The 27,301-nt window shown below is 38.5% G+C and overlaps 2 protein-coding genes across 6 annotated transcripts in view; one reads left to right on the top strand and one right to left on the bottom strand.

Annotated features, from left to right (window-relative positions):
- Positions 1 to 910: 910 nt before the first annotated feature.
- On the bottom strand, positions 911 to 12,162 carry LOC106084479 (putative exonuclease GOR). Its single transcript, XM_013248185.2, has 10 exons — positions 11,802 to 12,162; positions 10,532 to 11,739; positions 10,289 to 10,475; positions 9,922 to 10,223; positions 9,755 to 9,857; positions 9,580 to 9,682; positions 2,141 to 2,439; positions 1,765 to 2,068; positions 1,438 to 1,697; positions 911 to 1,367 (listed from the first exon to the last, which is right to left on the bottom strand). The coding sequence occupies exons 1-10, from the start codon at positions 11,935 to 11,937 to the stop codon at positions 1,288 to 1,290; spliced, it is 2,982 nt and encodes a 993-aa protein (XP_013103639.2). The 5' UTR covers positions 11,938 to 12,162; the 3' UTR covers positions 911 to 1,287.
- A 2,627-nt stretch (positions 12,163 to 14,789) lies between these two features.
- LOC106084480 (peroxisomal carnitine O-octanoyltransferase) overlaps positions 14,790 to 27,301 on the top strand; it is a 28,876-nt gene continuing 16,364 nt past the window's right edge. The window contains exons 1-2 of one of the 5 annotated variants that reach the window (XM_059363663.1): positions 14,791 to 14,949; positions 25,946 to 26,090. The gene's annotated coding sequence lies outside the window, so the exon portion shown is untranslated. Of the gene's footprint in view, positions 14,950 to 15,496; positions 15,587 to 21,189; positions 21,308 to 25,694; positions 25,864 to 25,945; positions 26,091 to 27,301 lie in introns of those variants that run through there. The other 4 variants (XM_059363662.1, XM_013248186.2, XM_059363664.1 and 1 more) reach the window with 4 other exon arrangements.

The following is a 27,301-nucleotide window of genomic DNA, read 5'->3' as shown; positions in this document are numbered from 1 at the left end:
ACTGAAATTTGACACAGTCTTATGTTAGACTTTTCGACATCCGTGTCGTATATGGTTCATATCGGTTTATTTTTAGATATATCTACTGTAGTTATTAGTATTTGGTCCAAATCGGAACAAATTTTGATATAACTGATATGGGACATAAGTTATGAAATTTTCACCGAATTTTGATGAAAGGTGGTTTACATATACACCCGAGGTGGTGGGTATCCAATGTTCGGCCCGGCCGAACTTAACGCCTTTTTACTTGTTCTGACTGATATACGTCCGGCGTTGGGATGCTGATCATTAAAAATGCCTCAACTTTCCAAAATGAGAGATCTTTGGGATGAATCGCGCAGTTTGTAGAAAAAAATTTGCAAACCTGCTTTCTCTTTATATAAAAATTTTTCCCATAAATCCCCCTTCTTCCCGGGAATCGCCCTCGCAAATACTGTGGTAAAAGTTTTTTTTAATATTTTCATATTCATGTTATACGCAAAATGTTCTTTAATTAAATTGTCATTTACCTATATTCGTACAATTGTAATAGAGTAGGGCAAGGGCCAAAAACAAACTTCATTTTCTTTTTCCTTGGACTATTTTAAGAAGGTACGCGAAAAATTAGATTTTTTGAGATTTTCTTTGTAAAGTGCGCTTTTCCAAAAGCGTTTTGCCTCATTCACTTCTAAAAACTAATAATGGCAGCAAACAAAATTGCTACTGTTTATAGCAATTAGTTTCCTTCACAATTGCTCTTCGATACGATTTTGCAAATATCAGTCCCATGGCAGCCGGTTGTACGTACTGGATTGACCCGATGAATTCCTTCATCGGCAAGGGCTGCCGCCTCAGTGTACCACACACTGCTACTACAACAACAACAACCTTACCAATATGCTGAAAAATAAAACAATAATTGATGTCATGATGTGTCAAAGGTCTATCACTTATCAACATTTATTAAATGTTTAGCGCAAGAGTACATCTGCAAAAAGCTATTCTTAGTCACAAAAAAAAGAACTATGGTAAAAAGAATGTTTACAATAAGTGGGTGAATAATAAATAAACCAAAGAGCCAATAGAAAATTTTGAGACACAACCAACCTATGAATTTTGAAATGTGTTACTTAAGTGATGTGTGCTTGCAATTGTTGCTTATTGCTTACATTAATATTTTGATCTGATTTTGTTCGCCGGCTAACAATTGCCATACATATAAATACATATATAAACTATGTACTTAACAAAGATTGTATATACATTGGAAAGGCGTGCAGCAGAGAATAGAAGATAAAGAAGAACTCAACTTATTTTATTTCTTAGATAAAACTTCACCAATTGTATGCAAACTTCAGCGTCCTCAGCACTGTCGTGACCAGATTCTGCAAAAAGTTGGAGATGGTGGTAGAACACAGAACATATTAATGCAGTTTTTTTTTAATATTTACTTACCACTTTCTTGTATAATGCGCTTCAAATTCTCTATGCATAACGTTTTAAGTGCCCTCTTTTTAGGTGGTCCCATTTTGTGGGGAAACAACACCGAAGTGTCAACAACAACATTGTGTATTAGCTTTAGTGCCTTTAAATCACTTTCCAAACTATGGCCTATTAAAATAGTTTGAGAATTGAACATGGACATAAGAATTGCTTGAACATCACGCAGTGTTCTGGTTTCGTTAGCCAACATTTGCTCGTTTATACCCGAGTACCTGGAAGTAAAGGATGATAACAATTTTATAATTGGCCAAGAAATTCTTTACATCTCAACTATCTTACACCGTATTGTAGTCAACGATTTTATTATCAGGTTTAACCAGAGCATCATAAACAGTTCGACAATTTATATCGACCACAGTGACTCGTGTCAATTCAATACCATGGGTGGTATAACACATTTCACAATCTAAGGCATAAATATCTTTCTTTGTTGGTACATAGTCCGGATCATCCTTGTCCATGGTGCTAATGAAGCCGGTGAGATTGTCAGCATCGACAAAGTCGGTAACATGGTAATTGGCATAACTGCAGCCGGGAGTCCCACTGGGCTGTTGACAGCAACGATGGAAATTATCGCTGAAACCTTTTTAACGAAACAGGTAAAAAGTCAATGTAATGAGACTGAATGCAAAGGCCAGCTAGCTTTGTATCTTACCTCGTCTGTAGCCAGTGCCCTTGGGGTGGTAAACACACTCGTCCACGCACTCTTGCTCGTATATTGATAGATTGAATACCTTGCCACAGCGACTGCAATAACGTTCGGTGTCATTTGGTCGACGCATTGGTTTCATGCATTGTATTGTAGCAGTTCCAGGTTTAGTGCCTGCACGAGGAAATCCATTGTTCACCAACTGTTCATCGGTCAAACGCAATTCATAGATCATGTCATAGGCTTTATCGCTTGGCAGTTTATCGAAGGGCTCACCACTTCCCCCTAGAGATGTATCAGTTTTCCTGTAAAAGGGCAGCAACGAAAAATAATAAAATAAAATACAAGAATGAATTTAAGACGGAATTTAAACAGACGGATTATTCTCAGCTAACTTCCGACACAAGAACTTATCCCGGCACGGGATAGCTGTGAGCACCACACAATTTGGAACATTGAGGTGCTGTTACGAGTAGCTTAGCTGCGAGCTACCGGGCGCGTCCACAGGTTGCGGATAGTGGAATGCTCCATCCGGAGTAGCTGTAACTGCAGTCGCGGACAATCAGCGGTATCGAGCGGAGTCTCAGTGGGAGGGCGGGTGGCACCGGCACTTGCACAAATACTGTGTGCCTACGATGCTCGATAATTGGCGCCTTTAAATAACCAATGGCCACCCTGTTCCCGCGGCGATCGGTCCTTTAGACCGGAACGAACTTGCTCATCTACAGGAGCTTGACGAGGATCGCCACCTCCGCATTAAAATGTGGTTACAACAACAACCAATATGCTATGGAAAGCAGGATCACGTACCATGTGGCTTTTCGACAAAAGTTGTGGAAAACCACTCCTCGCTGAATATTGGAATTGAGACCACACGAATTTATTTGTGGAAAATTATTGGACTTGAATAGCCAAAAGAAAATATTTGCCGGGTATCCCTAAATAAATAAAAGAGCTAGGTGAAGTCGTCCAAAAGGGCCTCCCTTTCTTGACTTCACCTGAGTTTTGGGGTTGTGTATGAGTCCTCCAGGTTCCACAGTGTGCTCCCTAAGGAGACGAGCAGTGATGCCAACAGTTAACCAGCAAAAAGCGTAACAACAAATGTTAAAAGGGTAAAAAAGAGTAAAGTTTTGTTAAAAAATAGAGTGAAACAAGTAAAAGCGTGCTAAGTTCGGCCGGGCCGAATCTTATATACCCTCCACCATGGATCGCATTTGTCGAGTTCTTTTCCCGACATCTCTTCTTAGGCAAAAAAGGATATAAGAAAAGAGTTGCTCTTCTATTAAAACGATATCAAGATATGGTCCTGTTCGGACCACAATTAAATTATATGTTGGAGACCTGAGTAAAATTTCAGCCAATTCGTATAAGAATTGTGCCCATTGGGGCTCACGAAGTAAAATAGAGAGAACGATATATATGGGATCTGTATCGGGCTATAGACCGATTCAGACCATAATAAACACGTTTGTTGATGGTCATGAGAGGATCCGTCGTACAAAATTTCAGGCATATCGGATAATAATTGCGACCTCTAGAGGCTCAAGAAGTCAAGATCCCAGATCGGTTTATATGGCAGCTATATCAGGTTATGAACCGACTTGTATTTTATTTGACATAGTTGTTGAAAGTAACAATAAAAAACGTCTTGCGAAATTTCAGCCAAATCGGATAGGAATTGCGCCCTCTAGAAGCCCAAGAAGTCAAATCCCCAGATCTGTTTATATGACAGCTATATCAGGTTATGAACCGATTTCAACCATACTTGGCACAGTTGTTGGATATCATAATGAAATACTTCGTGCAAAAATTCATTCAAATCGGATAAGAATTGTGCCCTCTAGAGGCTCAAGAATTCAAGACCCAAGATCGGTTTATATGGCAGCTATATCAGGTTATGGACCGATTTAAACCATACTTGGCACAGTTGTTGGGTATCATAACAAAACACGTCGTGCGAAATTCCATTCCAATCGGATAGGAATTGCGCACGCTAGAGGCTCAAGAAGTCAAGACCCAAGATCGGTTTATATGGCAGCTTTATCAGGTTATGGACCGATTTGAACCATACTTGGTACTGTTGTTGGATATAATAACAAAACACGTCGTGCAAAATTTCATTTCAATCGGATAAGAGGCTCAAGAAGTCAAGACCCAAGATCGGTTTATATGACAGCTATATCAGGTTATGGACCGATTTGAACCATACTTGGCACAGTTGTTGGATATCATAACAAAACACGTCGTGCAAAATTTCATTCTGATCGGATAAGAATTGCGCACGCTAGAGGCGCAAGAAGTATCAAAACATGGACCGATATGTCCCATTTACAATACCAACCGACCTACACTAATAAGAAGTATTTGTGCAAAATTTCAAGCGGCTAGCTTTACTCCTTCGGAAGTTAGCGTGCTTTCGACAGACAGACGGACGGACGGACGGACAGACGGACGGACGGACGGACAGACGGACGGACATGGCTAGATCGACATAAAATGTCGCGACGATCAAGAATATATATACTTTATGGGGTCTCAGACGAATATTTCGAGTAGTTACAAACAGAATGACGAAATTAGTATACCCCCCATCTTATGGTGGAGGGTATAAAAATAAGTTTCTTTGCCAATACAGCTATTTTGCAAATAGGTGTATTGTTTCAATAAAAAATCGCGACTTAGGGTTAGAATTGTTCTTGAAATAAGTCAAACATCCAAGAAAATCACAACGAGTGTACAATTTGACGCAAAATAACGGGGTGTCGGTTTGATTTTCCAGCTGTTGATTTTGTTGTACCGTCAGAACGAGTAGTAAAAATCCCAGGTGGAACCTCAGAAAAAATATTCACTAATGGGTTTGGGAGTAGGGACTTTTTTCACACCAGTGATGTTTTCAGTCATATACGACTTTTCTACGAAGAGGTTTCGTTAAGCTGCACGCAGTTGGGACTCAGAAAAAGGTGGTCCCTGATTATTGGGCTAAAACTTTAATTGAACTGCATTCATTGATATGAGAGAAGTATCTCCTATTCCTTAATGCAATGTTTGTAGAAAATTAATATTAAATGAATTTGGCTACACCGAAAGATTTTTCGTCAAAATGTAATGATCGGGTTTCATAACCTTTTGTTCATAATTATTTTGAAAAATTTTACTGTCTATTATATAAAAATGAAAGTGTCCGCTTTGTTATTACCAATAGACTCAAAAAAGGTTGGACCGATTTTCATGAAATTTTCACAGATGGTAGAGGATGGCCCCCCCGATGGATATAGAGTAACCCCATTATAATATCCGAGAGGGAAGCGGATCCTCCCCCTAACCCTAGTATTCAAGAACGCCAAATCTCGGAGGTAGGTGCTCTCGATTGGAGCAATATGTGTATGTGTATCAAATGAAAGGTAATTGGAAGTAGAATACGAAAGTTATAAAAATTTTTGGCATCAAGTCCCAGAGGGCCACCCCACCCAAAAAACCACCCCAGAGGGACATGTAGGCCGTTCGGGACAATATGGGACTCAAACGAATGGTAGAATACGAAACTTACAAATTTATTCCCCAATTGAACATATATACCAAACGTAACAAAATGGGATTCTCATGAAAGGCATTTGGCAGATAAATACGAATATAAATTAATTTCAAAATTGGACTGTGTCAAAAAGGGACCGCAAAAACTCAAGTGTGTAGCGAAGTACACCGGGCTAGCCAGTATTAACTAAAAATCATAAATATTATGAAAATTTTCTAGGAAAACAAATGTAAGATGATCGTTCATAAAAAAAGTTCTTGTATTTATGAATTTTTTTTTTTCATACATGAATAGTAAATTTTCATAATGTTTATTATTTTTCATAATAATTATTATTTTTTCATAATATTTATTATTATTCATAATATATATAAAATTGTCATAAATTACTTGTTTGATTTGAATGAATGTTATGATATTTTTCTGCGATCATATATGTATGCTTTAATTTTACTTTTCATTAATTAATGAATTTTTCATATAATATCATCCACATTTTTCTTTCTGTTTTGGTATAATGCTCCCCGTGATAAAAAGCGGCCACAAAAACCTTAAAGGATAAAAGGATGGAGACCTAAAAGCACTAAATGTAGTGCGAAAAAAAAACTAAGTTGGCATTCCTGCTTGGAAACAGCCGGAAGCGGTGAAACCTGGGCGGTTCAGACGTAGCCAGATGGGTGTAGGTGTTCCTTCTGATACAACACTGAGCCGGTCATTTTTACTGGTTGAGGACATTATAACGAAAGGGAGTGTAGTCTGGGTGGTGACTAATTTGAATTCTACAAGTCAACGGGACCGGATGATATACACCCTACTATGTTGTAAAGGGCAGAACAGTTTACCATATGATTAAATTTAGGAATTGCGTTTGTCTGGAATAAGTGTCGTCTGGGTGGTGGGAGGTTAGGGTGTTTTATTTTTTGTGGCATCACAATGGACGGAAATAACCATGCAAGTATAATTGCAGACTCTATGAGCCGGAAGAACAGGAAACAAAGCTGATCATGGCAGCCGGTTGTATGTATCGGATGGACACCTCCACCTAGAATAAAAGGAGGTGCAGCAGATCGCCAGGCATTTCCATTGCATCCCCCGATCTCCCGAGTAACGTTTCCTGGCAAGATGTTATTTCTTTGGGATCAAAACACCAACCCATAATACTCATCATCGACTGACCAATCGACTTCATAACCTCTGAGCGCGGAACGTTTATCAATCAGAAGAAAGCCTATTGGGTTGGCTTAAGAGATTACACCAATCAGTGAGCTGACACCCCTTAAACGAACTGATTGCTGGGAGAAAATTCCAAGACTTCATTAACGCAGCAGCCGCTAGCTTTATACCAGCCGGAGTGGCGCTATTTCCGGCGCAGGCAGTGGTACACGTAGACGAGCGTGATGGGTTTCATTGAATTGACCCCACTAACCCCACAATCAGCGAGCTGAATCTGGAAATAAACAGGGTAGTCAACCAACCTGAGCGGAATATATGGCTGGAACACTTGAAGCAATGTAACATAGGTACCAGTTTAGACAAGCTGTGGTCTACTGTTAAGTCACTCTCGAACCCCGGTAGATGGGATGGCAGGACCAGGAGTCACTTTTGGCGAGGTAACTGTGACTGCGAAGATGCGCCAGGTTGTTCAACCATCAACTTATTGAGCATTCCGAAAGTGACAAGGCTAGGAGGAGACCATCATGGACAGTTTCAAATGTCATCCGTGGCGCTAAATCATGCAAGGGGCTAAGCCCCTACGGCAACTCTACACTGATACTGAAAAATCTGGATGTCTGGATGTTGGATGTCTGGAAGGTGCGCAGGGCGATCCCGGAACAAAAGCCGGGAAGTACCCGATCAAGAGGGACTCGTTCAAAAGGATCTCCCTTCTCTCACCAGTATCTAAGATGCTTGAATGACAACTTCTCCAGAGCCTCGTTGGAGAATTTACATTTGCCGAGCATCAGCATGGATTTCGAAGACTGGATAACCATCTCCGCACACATTGCCGTGACTTCAATCAGCCCATGCCATGTTATAGGACGGTCTTCATGACACTGGAAAGCATTCCACGCATCGTCATCGTCAACACGTTCCTCCAGGCCAGGCTGGATGACGAACTATCGTTTGCGGAATTTAGGGAAAAGAAGTAGAAATACCGCAGAGTGAAATAAGGAGTTCCCCAAGGCGAGATGATATCTCCGGCACTGTTTAGCCTTTACCTATCCTATATTCCACCTCCTTCAGACGGCACTGAGATCAAATAAGTGTACGATGAGTGTACGTGTACGGGATCGTATAGGTGTACGCTCATGGCATCGGGCTCCACCACAATTAGTGACATCTGCGATAGATTGCGCATTCTCCCCACATGCCCCAGCAATTTGCGATAAGGTCAAAAGTAGAAACTAGGTCTTCAAGTCATTTGCCGGCAGCACATGGTATGCTGATAAAGAATACTTATTGACTCCGTGCAAAGCAATTGGCCGGTCTATGGTAAGTTATGCGGCCCAGTATGGTGTCGTCAACTATCAGTACGCAGTGGAATAAGATCTGTTAGCATGCGGCTCCCCGAACTGCAGTGGGCTGTCTTGTGGGTAGTCTGTCGAGAGGTGACATCGTTACTGAACTGCTGTTTTATTTAAAAACTGGTGTCAGAGTTTTGATCCATCCATCTGCTTTGACGTTTCTTCATTAAGTGCCAAATCTACTTTTGCTGACTTCTTTCTTTTGTTTCAAAGCCTGAAGTTATTGCTTCTTATTTCAGATCCATAATATTTATGTCGTCAGCATGGAAGAGCTGCATTAATCTCTACATCTATAATCTAATCCAGCTGGATATTAAAGAGATCTCATGATAAGCAGTCTTCCTGTCTGAAACCTCGTTTGGTATTGAACTGTTTGGAGTGACTATTTTCTGTTCTCACTGAGGCATGCCGGTTGTACGTACCGGGTGGACCCGATGGAGTCCTTAATGGGCAAAAGCTGCCGCCTGTGTTCAACATACTGCTACAACAACAACGTGTATCAGCAAACGTCTTCCTGCAGAATCTTACCAATTTTGTAGGGAAACACAACATTCCAAAACAAGCATTGCTCAAAATGCCTGTGAACGTAGGGGGCGGTGGAAAGCGGTTTCTAAGTCGATGAAAAATGGTAAAAATTAACCTGTCTTTCTAGGTGTTTTGCCAGGAATAGATTTCCAAGTCTCCCGATCTTCAACGCTTCTTCTCTGTTTAAAATTCTGGAAAGGGCTAAAACTTTTCTGGCGGGTGCTTAGCCCATCCACCGGAGGCCTTTCTAGTGCTTATGGCTCAGCTACACTATGGCAGATGCAGCCGCTTCAAAACCTATAAGACAGGATCTAACAGGATGCAACGTGTCAGGTGTGTTTGTTAGACGGTATCTGGGATCACCTAACGCTATTCCCTATGGACCATTCCACTATCTGCAACTTATGGACGCCCGGTAGCTCGCAGCAAATATTCATGTGATAATAATGAACACAACACAGATCGGTGCTCATCTTTCCAGCATGTGTGATACTTATATATCTCGTGCCAGGTGGAGGATTAGTCAACGAATAGAGGATGCAAATATAAAACTCTGTTACAACAATCAATCCCAAAGCAGCCGGTTACACGTACCGGATTGACTCGATGAAGTCCTTCATCGACAAGGGCTGCCGCCTCAATGTACAATACACTGTTACAACAACAACTGTTACAACAATAAAAACATTTGTTACAAAAAAAAATGTTTTCCAATTTTAATCAATTCTGTGTTTGCATCGACCTTATCTTGTTGTTCAATTGATAAAAAATTATATTCCTGATTTAAGTTTCATCAACTTGCGCAATATACTTAAGTAATGCGTCGCTTTAAAACCACATCATTAATAATGAAAATTACTTACATTTTCTTTTTCACACTCCATGATGTGTTTGTTGCTAATTTCCCAGCCAATACCACCTCGTGGGATATAATTTTATTAGATTGTGAAGGTTTGTTGCCAGAATCTAAGGAAAGATAAGAGAAAATAGAGTTACTACTGGGGCAAAAAGAAAATGGTGCACTATCCAGTTACAAACCTGCAGCCTCCTTTCTTAATTTATTGATCGCTAACATAGCGCTACTTTTATAAATCATTGGAGTATTACATTTCTTGAAAACTGCCAATTCCTCTGTTTGTGCCTAGAAAGCAAAGGAGAAAATGGTAAAAATATCTTCTGGTTGTTAGTTAAGAAATGGAAATTACCCTTTCCCAGGCATCTGCTATATTAGGATAAATGGCTACACAATGTTTGACCATCATATCATAATACTGCATGCGTATGTTATAGGATATTTTTGTAGCATTGGCTTCCAAGACGGGTGGTTTTGGTGCTTTTTCGGGCTCTGTGCTTGCAGCTTTAGCGGTTATTTTATGTGCCATTCGTTGGCCACCTTTACTTGTTTGTGAAGGCGTAAATCCTGGCCGTTTCTCTGCCCTTAATTCTTCGACCTTCTTTTTGGCTCTTTCCAAAGCTAACATGTTTGCCACAGGCGCTATAGTTCGACCTACGATTTGAAATTTTCGTTTAATATTCCGGCTTATTTGCAACAATTGCCTTTAACATACTGACCTATGGGCTTGGTGGGTGGTGTCAAATAACTTTTTGGTATAAGGGGGGTTAGAGATTTTTCCTGTGCCCTGCGCAAAGCTTCATTTGCTTCACGAACTCGTTCCTCAGCCTCTCTCAAAGCGGCGGCTGCTGCAGCTGCCTCTTCCTCCTGTTTGCGGCGAGTAGCTTCTTGGCGATCAAATATTGCCTGTAAATATTCTTTGGTAAATGGACTGAAAGGTGGTTGAAAACAATTTTTCTAACCTGCATGGCATTTCTGCGATGATCTGGTTTTGCTGCAACGACTGGTGCTTGACTCTTATGTTTTTCAGCGTTTTCATAGGCAACGCGTTTCTTTTGTGGCGCTTCTGACTGTTCTTCTTCCTCAAGAGCTTTTCTCTTTTTGTCTGCATCTCTCTGGTGCTCCTTAGATTTATCAGCTGCCGTTGTACCATTTTCCTGATGAAGTGAGGCAAACTCTTGTTCTAGTTGATCATAAATCATCTCGCATTCCTTCATTATGTCCTCCTCTGTGGTAGCGAATAAATTTGCTGTATCAATATCTACCTTGTGAAGATCAGATGTTTTTTTGCTCTTAGATGTCGATGAAGATGAACGCTTATCTGACGAAGTTGATGTGGGTTTGGAAGATGACGACGACGATTTATGTTTAGACGAACTAGAACTGGAAGAGGAATGGTGTTTTTTGTCAGACGATGATGACGACTTATGTTGTGATTCTTTGCTATTTTTGTCGCGTGATGATGATTTGTGGCTTGAAGATGATGACGACGATTCTTTTTTGTCACGTGATGACGAAGAAGATGTGTGTTCTCTTCTCTCCTCCTTCTCTTTTTCCTTACAACGATCGTGTTCTTTACGTTTATCACCATCCTTGTTCTTTGAGGACGCTGAGGAACCGCTTTTATGTGTCTTATGACGACTGTGAGATTGTGAAGATGATGAAGATGAATCTCTAGACTTGGATTTCTCTGATTTTACTGCATCGGAGTCTTTCCGTACCGTATTATCCCTAGTGCTGTCAGAATTTTCATGAGAATCCAAAGATTTATTTTCTTCGGTCTGTTCTTCCCTGCTTTCCTTTGTATGTTCTTGGACTTCTAACACTTCATCCTCAATTATACCAGTCAATTCATCTAATTCATCCGTGCAATCATCCAAATCCAAAGGAACGCTCTCCTGACTGTCCTCATTAACAGTTGCCGGTACAGTAGTCTTGACAGTGGGTGCCGCCACATAAATGGGCACATCTCGCGAAGCACGTTTTTTCGATGGTGAAGCATTAATCGCAGGTTTTTCAGGTTGATATTCTAAATTGGTTTTTTTCTTCGCAACAACGACCTTGGGTAATGGAAGCTCTGACAAGGTCAATAGTTTGGGTGTTGCTTTGTACTCTGGAGCTGCCGATTGAGCATTTGATGCATTAGTAGCAGTTGGCTTTTCCGTATCCTCTACAAATATAGGCTTATTAATTTTAATTACTCTCATTACAAGATAGATCCTATAATAGTACCTTTTCTCACATGCTTGAAATGACAGTAAGGACGGTGGCATGTAGCTGTTCCCGACGACGACACACCGGCAGTTCCCCCACCCGCATCGTAATACGGACAAGCAAAATCTTTAAATAAACCCGTGGAGGGCAACATGACCCTCCTTTAAGGACAATGGGACGATTCTCGTCAAATTTATGAATAAATGGACCAATAGTTTTGGCAAAGAAACAAAGAATTGGACCACAAGAAACACGACCAAAAAAACATATGCAAATAATTGGTTGCTTAAAAAAGTAGTAAGCCACTCGTAGCCTGACTTATATATTTCATTTGAAATACATATGTATTTGATTGCATTTGAAACTCAAGATTAACTAAAAACTTTAATTTTTTTAATAATGTAGCCAAAAAAAATCTAGTTTTAATTTATATATAATTTCACAATAATTTCTCTGATTGTTTACAGTACTAATACATACATCTATGAAATACGCGCAACTCAAAAATGATGCCAAGTTTCGGTTACCGGCATAAAAATACAGTGGCGTCGTCGTCCACCGTAAGAAGCCAAGTAAAGAATGTTATACATATTGAAAAGCAACGAACGGAGTATGTTTATTTGTGCTGAAATAAACTAATCCGTAAGTGAAAAGTAACATTTTGATTGGGCCGTATGCACTTGGTCCAATATGAAACATAGCTGGTAAGAATTTCAGGAACGCAAAAATTCAAATCGAGAGGTCGGTTTATATAGGAGTTAAACATAATCATATCAATAATAAGAATTTGTACAAATATTCGGAATTTAATCCAAACAGCAGCATTCACTGAATAAGGTTAAGCTAAGCGATCAGCTGACATAATTTTTTTTTTAATTTTTGGCCGAACAGAAAGAAATATGTATACATCGTTTAACCATTGTTTCAAAGCCATATTAGGAGTGTTGTATATACACACTAAGCGAAAAACGAATATAGTACCAGTAATTAAGAGTTACATAAGAGAGGAGCAAATGGAATCGGATGAACATAAAAATTGCATAAAACAATTAAATTAATAACCAAAAATAAGCTAGCAAGAAAAATAAAAAGTGTTTTGTAAAAATTATGTTAAAATTCTCTCTTCTCTTAATTTTCTTCGTTTTGATAAAAGAGGCCTGTTGACCATCTGTGGTTTGTATGAAAAAATTCGACCCCCAACAAAACAACCTTGAGTGGCAAATGCCGTAAATTGAAATGTCAAAGTGGTTCTAGAAATAAACTTTGTTTTACAACTGATATTTGCATTTTCATCATTATAACACTGTTTTGTTGCTTATATGAGGAATATCGGATCAAATAGAACATATTTTTAAGATTTGTGAAAAAAATCACAGCGCTGTTATCAAGCCTTTGACATTTAGATATACTGCAAAATCAAAACAAATATAAAAAAAATTGTACTCAGCTGTTCCCATGACCCCACTTTATAAGTACATACATCCTGCTATTGCCGTTTATTAAAACATATGGTGTAATCATTGAATTTTAATGACAAAACTGAAAGAGAAAGAACGCAACATATTTATTCAATGATTAAACCTTCTGGAATGGCAAAATTGCTTAGGATTTAAATAAAATATCATTTATGAACTCCGAGAAACATAGATTTGAAATTAAAATGACTTATATAGATATTTGATAATTTCGGATGTATGTCAGTGCTGCCAACGTTAAAGTACATAACATTTAACGAGAAGAGCTTTTTATTTATCCATAAGCTAACGAATCATGGCGAAACAAGGTGGTCTCATTCATGATATAATTACCAGGTAATATACCGTAAGCAGCTGAGTATTTAAAAATGCTGCATGAAGAAAACCTTAAAACGCAGCAAGAAGAAAACTTTAAAATGCTACAAGAAGAAATCATCAAAAAGGCTGCTTTTTTACAAAACGTGCTGGTAGTCTGGTAAATCAAACGCAGCAGATGTGTAACTTTTTCAGAGTTGCTATTTTTGAAAATATATAGGATAATACATATCGTGTAAAAGAAGATTTAAGCTGCTTTTACGCGATAAGAAATGTCATATGAGTTGTTTATATCTGCATTCTTAAGACTTGTGTTTCTGCGAGTTTTTTTTTTCAACATTTGTTTGCAGAGTTAAATTTTTCTTCCTAACACGCTTATTCTGTGTTAAAACTGGTACTATATTCGCTTTTAGCGATGTTTTTCACAAATTACTTTTTTTAGAAAGTAGATTTTAAAGCAAAACAACTTGCTGATTTCATTCAGTAGGACCTTGCTTCATTACTTATCGTAAAATTTTAATACAATTTTTATTTAATCATTGTTATTTGTGTAGTGTTTCAAAAAAGAAATCGCGAAAAAAGGGTTTTCAAAGGTGGAAAACCGACATAGTACCATCTATTAGGGATGGCAGATCTGTTCAGCAGCTATATGTTACGAACATATATCCCTTTAACAAAAAACAAACTAAAGGTAGTTTAGGTTAGAGTGGCAGTCTATTTTCTAAACAGACTATTTTAGTCTAATGGCTGATACTATGTTTGTTTTTCACTTGTGAAAACACCTGTTTTTCACGGTTACTTTTTTTAAACACTACAAAAATTTCAATGATAACATAATACTTTTGTGAAAAATTTTTCATAAGTAATGAGGGAAAGTCCCATCAGCAAGTTCTTTTGCCTCAAAATCTATTATCTAAAAAATGTAATCATGAAATAGTTTCGCTAAAAGAGAACATAGTACCACCCTTAATTTGTGATAAGACAGTTCCCAGGGATATCCTCGTACAAGTAATCGGAGCATGCTATCAAGACGGTTGTCTGGGCGACCGAACTAACGGTAAGTATTCAAATTTCAACAGTGATGCCCACACCCATTCAACAAACAGCTGTTTAATCAGATTTTGTGAGAGAACAGTTTGTTTTCCGCTTTAGTGTTTCGAGTGTTTGTCTTCTCTCAATAAACAACAACTAAACATATATGGGAGAAAAAAACATTCATTCGTATGGCAGTAATTGAGGAGAAAAAACACATACAAAACATTGATTGCATTTTGTAAATAATAAAAACACTAATTAATATTATTAAATTGGATTAAGATACCACATTCGGGATAATTCGACAGAATATTAAAAAAAGAATATAGCAACGTTGTGTGGTGAGTATTGGCTGGCTAACGAAACCAAAAAATTAAATAACTCATAAATGATATTAAACTCGAAACTAAAAACAAAATACAATCTTTTCAAATGGTAAGGTCAAAGTCCGTTTTGCCAAACACCAAGCATTCATAGCATTGCGTGTGTGTATCTCAAACAACGTTAAACCTTATTAGCGCATGCAGCAGTGAGTAGGTCAACAGTCTGTGTTGAAAATCCCTTTTCGTGTTTTGTTACTCATTCGCATTCATTCGCGATATTTTATTGATCTCTTATCAGCATTAGCGAGCCGAACGGAACAGAACTATCTTATCAAACAATGATCTATATTTAGCAGTAAAGTAAGAGTGAACGTTAAACGTCTGGGTTTGGATATCTACTTAAAGGCCACTCCAGACACGGTTAGTCTAATCTCAACGTTTTGCTACGACATAGTCTACCTACCTATTTATGTGTTTACGCTTTTTTGCCCTAATTTCTTTTTTCATTCAGCAATATCTCTACTAATAGACTTTAAACGGCAATTCGAAATTAGTCTCGTTTTTCTATTTGTTTCGTGCAGTACTATTGTATTGAGCGGGAGAAGTAAATTTTTAGCAAAACAAAAATAAATACAAACGTTTGAACATAAATAATGCAAGTATTTACAGGTTTAGCTGTTGAGGGAACACACAGCGCTAAATTATAATAAGTGATCAATTTATTTAATTCAATTATTTGTTTATTCAAAATACCTTTATGTACCCGGCTTTCTTATTTCTTACTATTTTCTATGATTGTCGGAAATACAAAAAAAAAAAACAAGTGAGAGACAATGTCCTGTTTAAGGCATTTTGTAGATCGTCATAAACAAACTTGCGGGCAATAATTCAAGATGTGTCCATTTTTATAATTTTTACAATAGCCGGTAAACTCAACTGCTATATGGCAGTGTTTACATAATTATCAAAACATGAAAGTGCGATGAAGTCGGCAAAGCCAACCTATTAATACTCTAACCCCAAGAGGCTTTTATAATAAAACAAAGTGATAAAATCTATGGATCGATTGTGGATTGCAACCCAAAATTGGAAAATTTTGTCACTCTTATTAAGTAAATTGTAAAAAAAAAAATTACAATTCACTGCAGAGATGGAAATTTCTATAACAAATTTGCCCGTTGGAAATGCAACTGAAGTTGGGTTGCACAATCCACAGCGGACCCTCCCCCTTACCCCAAAAGTACTACCCAGAAATAAAAGTGAACCGATCGGGACAATATGGGATTCAAATGAAAGGTATTCAAGAGTAGAGTACGAATTTTATAATAAAAGTAGGGTCATGTACCTGGGGGGCCGCCCCAGCCCCAAAACCTATTCAAATAGGTTTATTTGACGATATAATTTATTTATAATTTTATAATTTATTTATAACGGTAACCCTCCACCGTTACCCCAAAACGCAACCCAAAATCAAAAGTGGACCGATAGGGACAATATGGGTATCAATGAAAAGCATGGGGCATAAGGGGACGGTCCGTCCCCTTATGCCAAAAACACAACCCAAAATCAAAAGTGGACCGATCGGGACAATATAGGCCTCAAATGAAAGGTATTGAAGAGTAGAATACATTAGCCAATCACAGATATAGGGGATTCGGTTTGTTTGTTCCGTATTGACTGAAAAACGGCAGAACCGATTTTCTCGAAATTTTCGCATATTGTGTAGGTAGCGGAAGGGGGACGGTCCGTCCCCTTATGCCAAAAACACAACCCAAAATTAAAAGTGAACCGATCGGGACAATATAGGTATCAAATGAAATGTATTGAAGAGTAGAATACGAATATGCTATTAAAAGTACCCATCGTGCCGCCCAACCCCAAAACTGCCCCAGACATATTGGATGTTCATTTCAATATGGGACTCAAATGAGAGTTATTCGGGAGTAGATTTCGAATCTGGCATACAAAATCAGATCGAACAATAGGGGGTCATGCCACTCCTCAAAAACGCCATTAGACCCATTATGACTATATGATATTGGCTGAACCGATTTTCTTAAAATTTTCATAGATTGTGTACGTTTGTCCGGAAGGAAACATAGGCTATATAATTTTTAGATATCGGGTGGAGGCGGACCCTTCCATTTACCTCAAAAACGCCACCCATATCCGAAAGTGGTCGGATGGGCACAATACGGATAACAAATGAAAGGTATTGGAGACCAGAATACGAATATGGTATTAAATTTGTGTTCAAGTACCCAGCTGGCACCCCCTAAACAGATATATTCGAAGTTCATGTCAATATGGGACTCAAATGAAAAGTATTAGGCAGTGGATTACAAATATGGCATAAAACATTAGGTCCAAGTAATGGGAGGTCGGCCACCCCCAAATGGGCATATTAGTCGACCATGGTTATATGGGACTCAAATGAAAGGTATTAGAGAGTAGATTACGAATATGACATTAAAATTTGCGTTCAAGTCTAGGTGGCGCTTTTCCTCCTAAAGATACGTCAAATGGGTTATTTGACCCATTATGACTATATGGGACTCAAATAAAAGGTATTTGAGAGTAGAAAACGAATTTGATATCCAATTTTGGAGCCAAGTGTTTTGGGGTACGCGTTAAAGCACCGTCTAAACTGAACTTCATTTCCGTTGGGAATAAAGAACGAATTTGATATCTTTGTTCAGTAAAAAGTGCCGGAGGGCGCCCAGCCCCAATATGGGGCTCAAACTAAAGGGATTTGGAAGTGCAGCACGAATATGATATCCATATTTGAATCGAAATGTCTGAGGTGCCATCCCTCCCCTAATGAGAACATTACCCTAAGGAAGAACATTACCACCAGGAACAGAGAAGGGCAAATTCTCACACATCAGTGAGTGCTTTCCGATTTAAGTTTAAACTCAATGATAAGGAACTTTTTTTATAGCCGAGTCCGAATGGCGTCCCGCAGTGTGACACCTTTTTGGGAAAATTTTTTAAACGACCATGCATGGCATTGTTCCTCGCTCTCAGTTATCAAATTATCAAAATTGTTCTCGCTCTTATGCACTCTCCCGCTCTCTTCTACTGGCAAATAAAGTACTCGAACAACTTTATTCGAGTTAAACAGCTGGTTTACATAGACAAGCTGTTCGATGCTGCAAACCTCTGCTTGGGAAAAACTTCTCAATTACCAAACTCTCAAAATTTTTCTCGCTCTCACGCATTCTCTTGTTCTCTTTTGCTGGCAAATAAATTACGCGAACGACGTCCAGTCAAAATGTGTACAAATTTGCACAGACTTTTGAGTACAAGAAAATACTTTTGTCACTCCATTCGTTCGCCAATTCATTGAAAACAGCTGATTTTATTAAGGGAAAACAGCTGTTTTAAGTGAATTTCTTCATCTTGTATAATCTTCTCCAGCAAAATATTAAACATACCTGAAGATAAGCTGTATCCCTGCTTGAAACCTCGTTTGCTAATGAATAGTTCGGAAAGGTTCTTTCCTATTCTTACTGAGGAACGTGTATCAGCAAGGTACATCCTGCAGAGTGTTATTACTTTTCCAGGGATACCAAACTCGAACATGGCTTGAAATACCTTTGAATGTATGGGGCGGTCGAAAGCGGCGTTGTAGTCGACAAAGAAATGGTAAATGTCGAGCTATTCTTCTCAGTTTTTACCAGGATTTGACGAAATGTGAATATCCGATCTATGATGGATTAACCATGTTTAAACTTTAACTGGTTAGGTGAAAATTTTTTTCGCACTTTGTTACGTAGTAGCATTGTGGTTAATTTTGATTTATTAGAGGGTGGAATATTCAGATTGACATTAAGCCAATAACGGTTAGATACTAAAACTAATAACAGTTTAGTATTGACAGCATTAACAGTTCGGTAATAAGGCTAGTACCAAATTGTATTAATCATTTTATATTTCATCCATGCCATGCGGTATTGCTTTGATGTCATATGGTAATGCTTTGCTTCAATACCGTATATTCATGAATGAGCATGTTTGGTATGAATTTTTTCTCTGGGTGTACATATATAATATCTTAGCCATTCAAACACTTCTCTTACTGCAAGGATCTCCGTCTCGTATCTTCTACTACCAGGAATATTGAAACTCCAAACGTCCCTATCAGGTATAGTGATACGGTGCTTTTATTTAAATTAGCGGTTTAGGCAATATGCAGTCCACACTTCCTGGAATATCGAGAATTGTAACAGTGCCTGTAGCGGCTCCTTGGCCAAAGAGAAAACTCCCTTATTCCCACAGCAGTGGTTGCAGTGACACATCTCTCGATTTAAGGTTTTGGGCCCATAAAAAGCGCATTTATTGTCCGATGTAGTCGAAATTTGGGTCAGTGAGTTGTGTTAGGCCCTTTGACATCCCCCTTCAATTTGGCCTAGATCGGTCCAGATTTGGATATATATAAGCCATATAGACCGATCTCTCGATTTAAGATCTTGGGCCCATAAAAGGCGCATTTATTATCCGATTTTGCTGAAATTTGGGACAGGGAGTTGTGTTAGGCCCTTCGACTTCCTTCGTTAATTTGGACCAGATCGGTCCAGATTTGGATATAGCTGTCATATAGACCGATCCTCCGATTTAGGGTCTTAGGCCCACAAAAGCCATATTTATTATCCGATTTTGATGAAATTCGGGACAGTCAATTGTGTTTTAGACCCATCGACATCCTTCGTCAATTTAGCCCAGATCGGTCCAGATTTGGATATAGCTGCCATATAGACCGATCCTCCGATTTAGGGTCTTAAGTCCATAAAAGCCACATTTATTATCCGATTTTGCTGAAGTTTGGGGCAGTGAGTTGTCTTATGCCCTTCGACATCTTTCTTCAATTTGGCCCAGATCGGTTCAGATTTGGATATAGCTGCCATATAGACCGATCCGCCGTTTTAAGGTTTTGGGCCCATAAAATGCTCATTTATTGTCCGATGTTGCCCATATTCGGGACAGTGAGTTAAGTTGAGCCCCTAGACATACTTTTGCAATATCGCACAGATCGGTCCAGATTTGTATATAACTGCCATATAGACCGATATCTAGGTTTTAGGTTTTGGGACCATAAAAGACGCATTTATTGTCCGATGTCGCTGAAATTTGAGACAGTGAGTTTAGTTAGGCTCTTCGACGTCCTTCTTAAATTTTGCCCAGATCGGTCCAGATTTGAATATAGCTGCCATATAGACCGATCTCTCGATTTAAGGTTTTGGGCCCAGAAAAGAGACATTTATTGTCCGACTTCGACGAAATTTGGGACAGTGCTTTGAGTTAGGCTCTTCGACATTTTTATGCAACTTGGCCTAAATCGTTCCGGATTTGTATATAGCTGCCATGGAGACCTATATCTTGATTTAAAGTCTTGGCCCCATAAAAGGCGCATTTATAATCCGATTTCACTGAAATTTGACACAGTCTTATGTTAGGCTTTTCGACATCCGTGCCGTATAAGGTTCAGATCGGTTTATTTTTAGATATATCTACTGTAGTTATTAGTATTTGGTCCAAATCGGAACATATTTTGATATAACTGATATGGGACATAAGTTATGAAATTTTCACCGAATTTTGATGAAAGGTGGTTTACATATATACCCGAGGTGGTGGGTATCCAAAATTCGGCCCGAACTTAACCCCTTTTTACTTGTTTATAATGCGTTTTGGCAGTTGTTTATTATCGATCGAAACGCGAAGAACACTTATGTCACTCACACCAAATACTACCCAGATGGGTCAAGTATATGGAAATAGTCCGCATATAACCGATCCTCCGATTCTACTTCTTTATCTTTTAAAATTCTCGATTTGGATACAATTTGCTAGGTAAAGGCATTTTTGCCCTCTAACGTTCACCCTAAATCCCATCCAGATAGGTTCATAAATAGATATAGACCCCATATAAACCGACCCACGCATTACTTCTTGTAACCCTAGAAGCCTCAATTGTGATGATTGATTTGATTGCCACAAAATACAATCTGAATTAATGTGTCAATGGTAGCGAGTACCTAAGATACAGTCCAGCCGAACTAAGTTCCTTTGACTTATTATGTACTATTTTGCTGTAGTGGTTATTAACTTCTCCAGAAAATGAATGTATTCCACCTTTGAGCTAGAGTGAAATTGTGTATCTATAATTCTAGAATATAAGCGAAATGAACAGGTATATTTGCCTGTCTGCTTGCCGACTAAAGCAACATACTCTGCTTTTTTGCTAACAGCCATTTGGTATCAGTCTGGTTTTTATATTTGACTCGTGTGGTTTTCATATAGCAAACGGAATAAACAGTATTTTTGTTTATAAAAACAAATGCAGCAATAAAACACATTTGCAGAATAAAATAATGCAAGTATCCAAAGGTTACGGCAGAAGTAAATTTTCCTTGATTGTATAAAAAGTGTAAAAGGGTTATTAATATTAGAATGCAAAATACATTTTTCAATAAATAAGGTAATGTAGGAAAATGTATGTTATTTGCGGACTTCAAACTATTCCAAATACATGCTACACTCAGAGAAATAAGTTTGATGGCATCAGTAAACATCGTCCGCGGTTTAAAAATTAAATTTTTTGTTACTATCGAAGGAAAACTATTAAAATTTTTGAACTCTTAAACCATAACAACGTAAGTTTTTAGTGTTGGCACACGAAAAAAGGAAGAAATATTTCGTCTAGTTCCTACTGTTGAACTAGCCAGGTTGCTTTAAAGAGCCTGGTAACCTAATACAATAGAAGTCTACATAATTTCTACCAGTGATAGTGGAGTCCACCGTAGCGCAGAAGTAAGCATGTCCACCTATGACGCTGAACGCCTGGGTTCGAATCCTGATGAGACCATCAGAAAAATGTTCAGCGGTGGTTTTCCCCTCGTATTGCTGGCAACATTTGTGAGATACTATGCCATGTAAAACTTCTCTCCAAAAGGTCGCACTATGGCACGCCGTTCTGACTCGGCTATAAAAAGGAGGCCCCTTATCATTCAGCTTAAACTTGAATCGGACTGCACTCATTGATATGTGAGAAGTTTTCCCCTGTTCCTTAGTGGAATGTTCACGGGCAAAATATCGCAAAATACCTGGGTGTTTTGCTAGACAGGAAATTGAACTTCAAATCCAATATTTTGAAAAGGGCAAGGAAGGCAACTCTAGCCCCATACACCTGCAAGAGAGCCATTAGCAAAAATTGAACTTCAAATCCAATATTTTGGAAAGGGCAAGAAAGGCAACTTTTGCCCTATACACCTGCATGAGAGCCGGTAGCAAAAGTTGGGGATTTAGACTGCGCATCAAGTATTGGGTATATACTGAAGTTGTCAGATCGTCATGATTTAAGGTTTTGTGGTCTGGTGGACGGCGCTTCTAAAGTCCACCTCCTGCTCAATACTCAACCGGATCCGAAGGATGGCTTGTTTGTGCTTCGCAGACGCACTGAGGACGACACCATATGATGCACTGAATGTAATGCTATATCTTATGCCTCTGGACATTGTGGCTATCCAAATTGCAGCAACCACTGCCGTGAGTTTAAGGGAGCTTTCTCATCGGTCATGTGGCGGCTACGGACTCTGTTTTATCCTTGATACAATACCCGATGTTCCAGACATCGTGGATTACACCCTACCTGAGCCGTTTGATAAAAGTACTGTACCACTATTTCTGATCAGTCCCATGGCAGCCGGTTGTACGTACCGGATTGACCCGATGGATTCCTTCATCGGCAACGGCTGCCACCTCAGTGTATAACACACTGCTACAACAACTATTCCTGATGAGACCGATTGGAACCACGATATCCCTGGTAATAGAAGTTACATAGAATTCTATACGGATGGCTTCCAACTAGACGACCAGGTGGACTTTGGAGTGTACTCTAAAGATCTAGAACTGGTCATATCGAAAAGGTTACCCGACTACTGGAGTGTGTATTAAGTGGAGATCATTGCAATTAAGGTTGTGGAGGAATGACTAAGATATAATGTCATAACGACGATTGGCATAAATATCTTCTTGGACAGCCAGGCAGCCACAAAAACCTCCCTCTACTGTCACAGATTTCTCAACGAGATGGCTGAACAGTTCAAAATTCACATGTTTTAGGTTCAGGGCCACTGAGATATATCAGGAAATTGTACAGCGGACGAGCTTGCGAGACTAGGAACTACCCTACACATTCCAGGGATACTGGAATCTGTGGGTATTCCTCTAGCGCCATGTAAGCTAAGTTTTCGGAACCAGGGCCGAAGAACAACGAATGGTTGATGGTCACAAAGAGGGGGCTGTGAGCATTTCAAAACTATGTGGCCTAATCTAGACTTGAAGAGGTCTACCGCTTTGCTGTCATTGGCTGGAATAGACGTCTCAGTCATTGTGTCCGTCATGACAGGTCACAGTCTAAACGGAAAACATGCTGACAGACTAAAGGTTGCCAGCAACGACTTTTGCAGAAGAAGAGTCTATAGAACACCTTCTGTATGGTTGTCCCGCACTAGTAGACTGAAGAAGTTCCACTTTAGGTTCTCATTTCTTTGAGAACATGTCTGATTTAGAACATGTGAACATACGCAAGTTGTTGGGCTTTTTAAAGCGATCTGGCTGAGAACGAACGTCTAAGTGAGACTGCCACTTAAATCATCGGTCCATGTTTTGATATATAGCTTCCGTATAAACCGACCTGGGATCTTGACTTCTTATGGCTCTAGAGAGCCAATTGTTATCCGATTTGGCTGAAATTTAGCATGAAGTGTTTTATTATGAATTCCAACAACTGTGCTAAGTGTGGTTTAAATTATCACATAACCTGATATAGCTGCCATATAAACCGATCTGGGATCTTGACTTCTGAGGACTCTAGAAGGCGCAATTCTTATCCGATTTGGCTGAAAATGTGTATGACTTGTTTTGTTATGACTTTCAACAGCTGTGCTAAGTATGGCTTAAATCAGCACATAACCTGATATAGCTGCCATATAAACCGATCTTGGATCTTGACTTCTTGAGCCACTAGAGGGCGCAATTCTTATCCGATTTGGCTGAAGTTTTGCAAGAAGTATGTATGGTTAAAATCGGTACGGTTGACTTCTTGAGCCACTAGAGGGCGCAACTCTCATTCGATTTGGCTGAAATTGTGCATGACGTATTTTGTTATGACTTCCAACAACTGCGCTAAGTATGGCTTAAATCAACACCTAACCTGATATAGCTTCCGTATAAACCGATCCACTAGAGGGCGTAATTCTCATCCGTTTTGGCTGAAATTGTGTATGAAGTATTCTGTTATGACTTGCTACAACTGTTCTTAGTAGGGCTTAAATCAGTGTATAACCTAATATAACTGCGATATAAGCTGATCTGGGATCTTGACTTAAGCCTCTAGAGGGCGCAATTTTTATCCGATGTGGTTGAAATTTGTACAACGGCTTCTCCCATGGCCTTCAACATATTTTTAACTCCAATATCTTATAAAAAGTTATAGATATTCTAGACATCTATAAATGTTTTTTTTTTATACGATTTTAAGAGCTCTATCTTTTGCAAAAAGAATCATGACGATCGACCTATATATGGTCTATTTGGCAGCACTCTAAAATTTGAAATGCTAGAGATGACCTACATTCACGCCTCATGTCAGCCCCCGGACTTACTAGGGTCTACAAATTTTGCATAATTATTGAAAACCATCTCCACATTCACTATGTAAAGTTTCGTGTAGATATTCTTGTCCATTATTTCAACGATTTTCGACTGTGGGATATGTCCTCCAAACTCTTCTTGAACAAAGTCTTTTTTGCCTCTAAAAAAATTGGGGCAACTACGGGCAGCCAAACTTTTTTGAATTATGTTAAGGGACATTCGAAGAACGCATTTTGAAAATATTGCTAGGGTTATTTTGGGTATATTTTGTTTCCATCAATGTTGAAAAATAGTGAAAATGGGTACTTTTTAAATAGTGATTTACCTGGCGAAGCTCAAAGAAATCAGTATATATTTTTTTGATAATTCTACACTTATTAAATATATCCTTCCATAGACAAAATAAAAAATGACAATATCTTAACGAATTTTCGAGATATAACACTTGAAATCGGGCCAAAATACCTAAAAATTGTGTTTTTTTTTTTGAAAATCGAAAAGAGGTGAAGTTTGTACGGCCGTATCTCCTATACTAAAAATCTGAAATTTTTATGGGTAGCATTTTTGAAATCGTTGAAATGTTTTACATAAGATAATGTTCCTTGGCTTGTTGGCATAGACCAATGACTTGAAATATCCCCAAAGAACATAGTATAGTGACGTCAAATCGACTGGGCCATTTCTTGAGATAACACGGTTAAAAATAATCAGTGAGCATGGTGCGGTAGTGTTGACCATTCACGGTAGCGTGACGATTGGCTTGGGGGAAGTACGGCTCAATGACGCCGACGGCATGCAATCCCCATCAAACAGTTATTTTTTGTGGATAAAATGTTGATTCGTGAAGCACATGTGGATTTTCACCTGATCAATAACGCATATTTTGCTTATAGACAGACGAACCCATTAACCAATAATTAACATCGTCACTGAAGATGGTTTTGCTAGCGGTCACCGACTGCTAATTTCGGTAGTTAACTTTTATGATTTGCAGACATTGTTCGTTCAAGTACTTTACCATAAAGAAAAAATTGAGTCTACTGAATAAATTGACAGTGGAAGTTCTATGATTAGTATAAGAGTGCCTTAACAAATTGAATTCAAAGTTGTCAAGTCCATATTGGAAATCCCTTTACGATTATAGCAATTTTAGGCAAACAGCGTAAATTGTTTGTTTTCTCATTTTCAACAGATTTTCTTTGCTATAGAAAATATTTTTCTGGTGTTAAATTAAAACATTTTACTGGGTGTATATAAAGATTAACCTTTGAAGTAAGTCATGTTTGCCTCAGTTGAATTACATTTTCAAGAAATGCAAATTGCAAATGTTAATGCTATTTGTGATTTCATGCAGCTTAAAAATGGCCATCGGAGGTAATATATGCAGCTAGATGCCGTCAAGAATTTTATTAATCGACAAATCGATTGTGAGCGAAAAAGACAATCTGCCAGTATATACAATACACATCGAAGTCACCGCAAAGTTGACATATAGGAAGGTCAGTATACTCATAGTAATACCATGTGTTAAAAATTGTTGTGTAGCGTTATAGTGTTGTCTGAAAACAGCCGGGTTAACTTGTTTAAAGAAATGGATGAGCAAAGTCAGTAGCCCGAACTTCTAGATTTGTAGACATCGAACAAAGCGAATTAGTTTGAAAGCAGCCCCACATCAACCCATGCGATCCGAAACTCGAAACATTGCTTTATGCGCAATGCCTGTATGGCGAAAATTAAAGATTTCGGAATAACTAGGCGGATAGATAATATAAAAATATCATTAAAGTTCTTAAATAAAGCTCGAATGTACACTCATAGAAAAAAGTTTGCTGAAAATAGCAAATACTGTCTGCTGAATATTATTAGTTAATTTTGCGGCTATTGTAGCAGTAGTTCTGCCATTACAGCAGTAGTTCTGCAGTTTCAGAGCAGCAGGCTTGCTGCTGAAAAGTCCATTGTATGCTGAAAATGACTGCTGCTTAATTATGAAGGGGAAGTTCGAAGAAAAAATAAAACACAAATTTAAATGTGAATGTACACTGAATGTATACTTTCCATAATCTTTTTTCTTTAAATTTAGATACAACCAGTAAGGAAGGGCAAAAGTCGGGTGGTGCCGACTGTATAATACCCCACACCTTCCTGTAAGTACAATGTGGGAGTTATATCCAATTCTGAACCAATTATGATGGACTTCGCCGAGTCAATATGTTCAAGCTGTAATAACTACGGTTGACAAATGACAAGATTATTGCAAATTATCCAAAATCGGACGAACATATATATGGAGCTATATCTAATTTTGAACCGATTTCGAGCAAACTTCTCAGATAATGTGGTAGTCGTCGAGGAAAGCGTTGTGCATTATTTTGGCAAGATTGGTAAACCAATGCGCTTGCAGTGGCTCTTGAGGTTAAAATCTGGCGATATACATATATGACCGCTATATCTAAATCTGGGCCGATTTCAATGAAATTCACCACTAATATCGAGAGTCATTACATAATCTTTCCTGCCAAATTTCAAGAGAATCGGTTAACAAATGACCATTTTATTGTATTATTACTGAAAATCGGACGAACATATATATGGGTTCTATATCCAAATCTGAACCGATTTTTTCCAATGTCAATAGGCTTTGTCTCTAGACCGAAAAACATGCCTGTACCAAATTTGAAGACGATCGGATGAAAATTGCGACCTGTATTTT

The sequence above is a fragment of the Stomoxys calcitrans genome, chromosome 2 (assembly GCF_963082655.1).
Source record: "Stomoxys calcitrans chromosome 2, idStoCalc2.1, whole genome shotgun sequence".
In the NCBI taxonomy this organism is placed as follows: domain Eukaryota; kingdom Metazoa; phylum Arthropoda; class Insecta; order Diptera; family Muscidae; genus Stomoxys; species Stomoxys calcitrans.
Note: the sequence above shows the minus strand (reverse complement) of the source record. Positions and strands in the feature narration are given on the sequence as shown.

What these genes read in the sequence shown, in the direction of transcription:
- LOC106084479 (XM_013248185.2), bottom strand. Translation starts at nt 11,937, where the DNA reads ATGTTGCCCTCCACGGGTTTATTTAAAGATTTTGCTTGTCCGTATTAC. An exon ending in TAGCAGATGCCTGGGAAAGG is followed by an intron (nt 9,858 to 9,921) that starts GTAATTTCCATT and finishes TTTGCTTTCTAG; the next exon opens with GCACAAACAGAGGAATTGGC. An exon ending in GGGCACTGGCTACAGACGAG is followed by an intron (nt 2,069 to 2,140) that starts GTAAGATACAAA and finishes TTCGTTAAAAAG; the next exon opens with GTTTCAGCGATAATTTCCAT.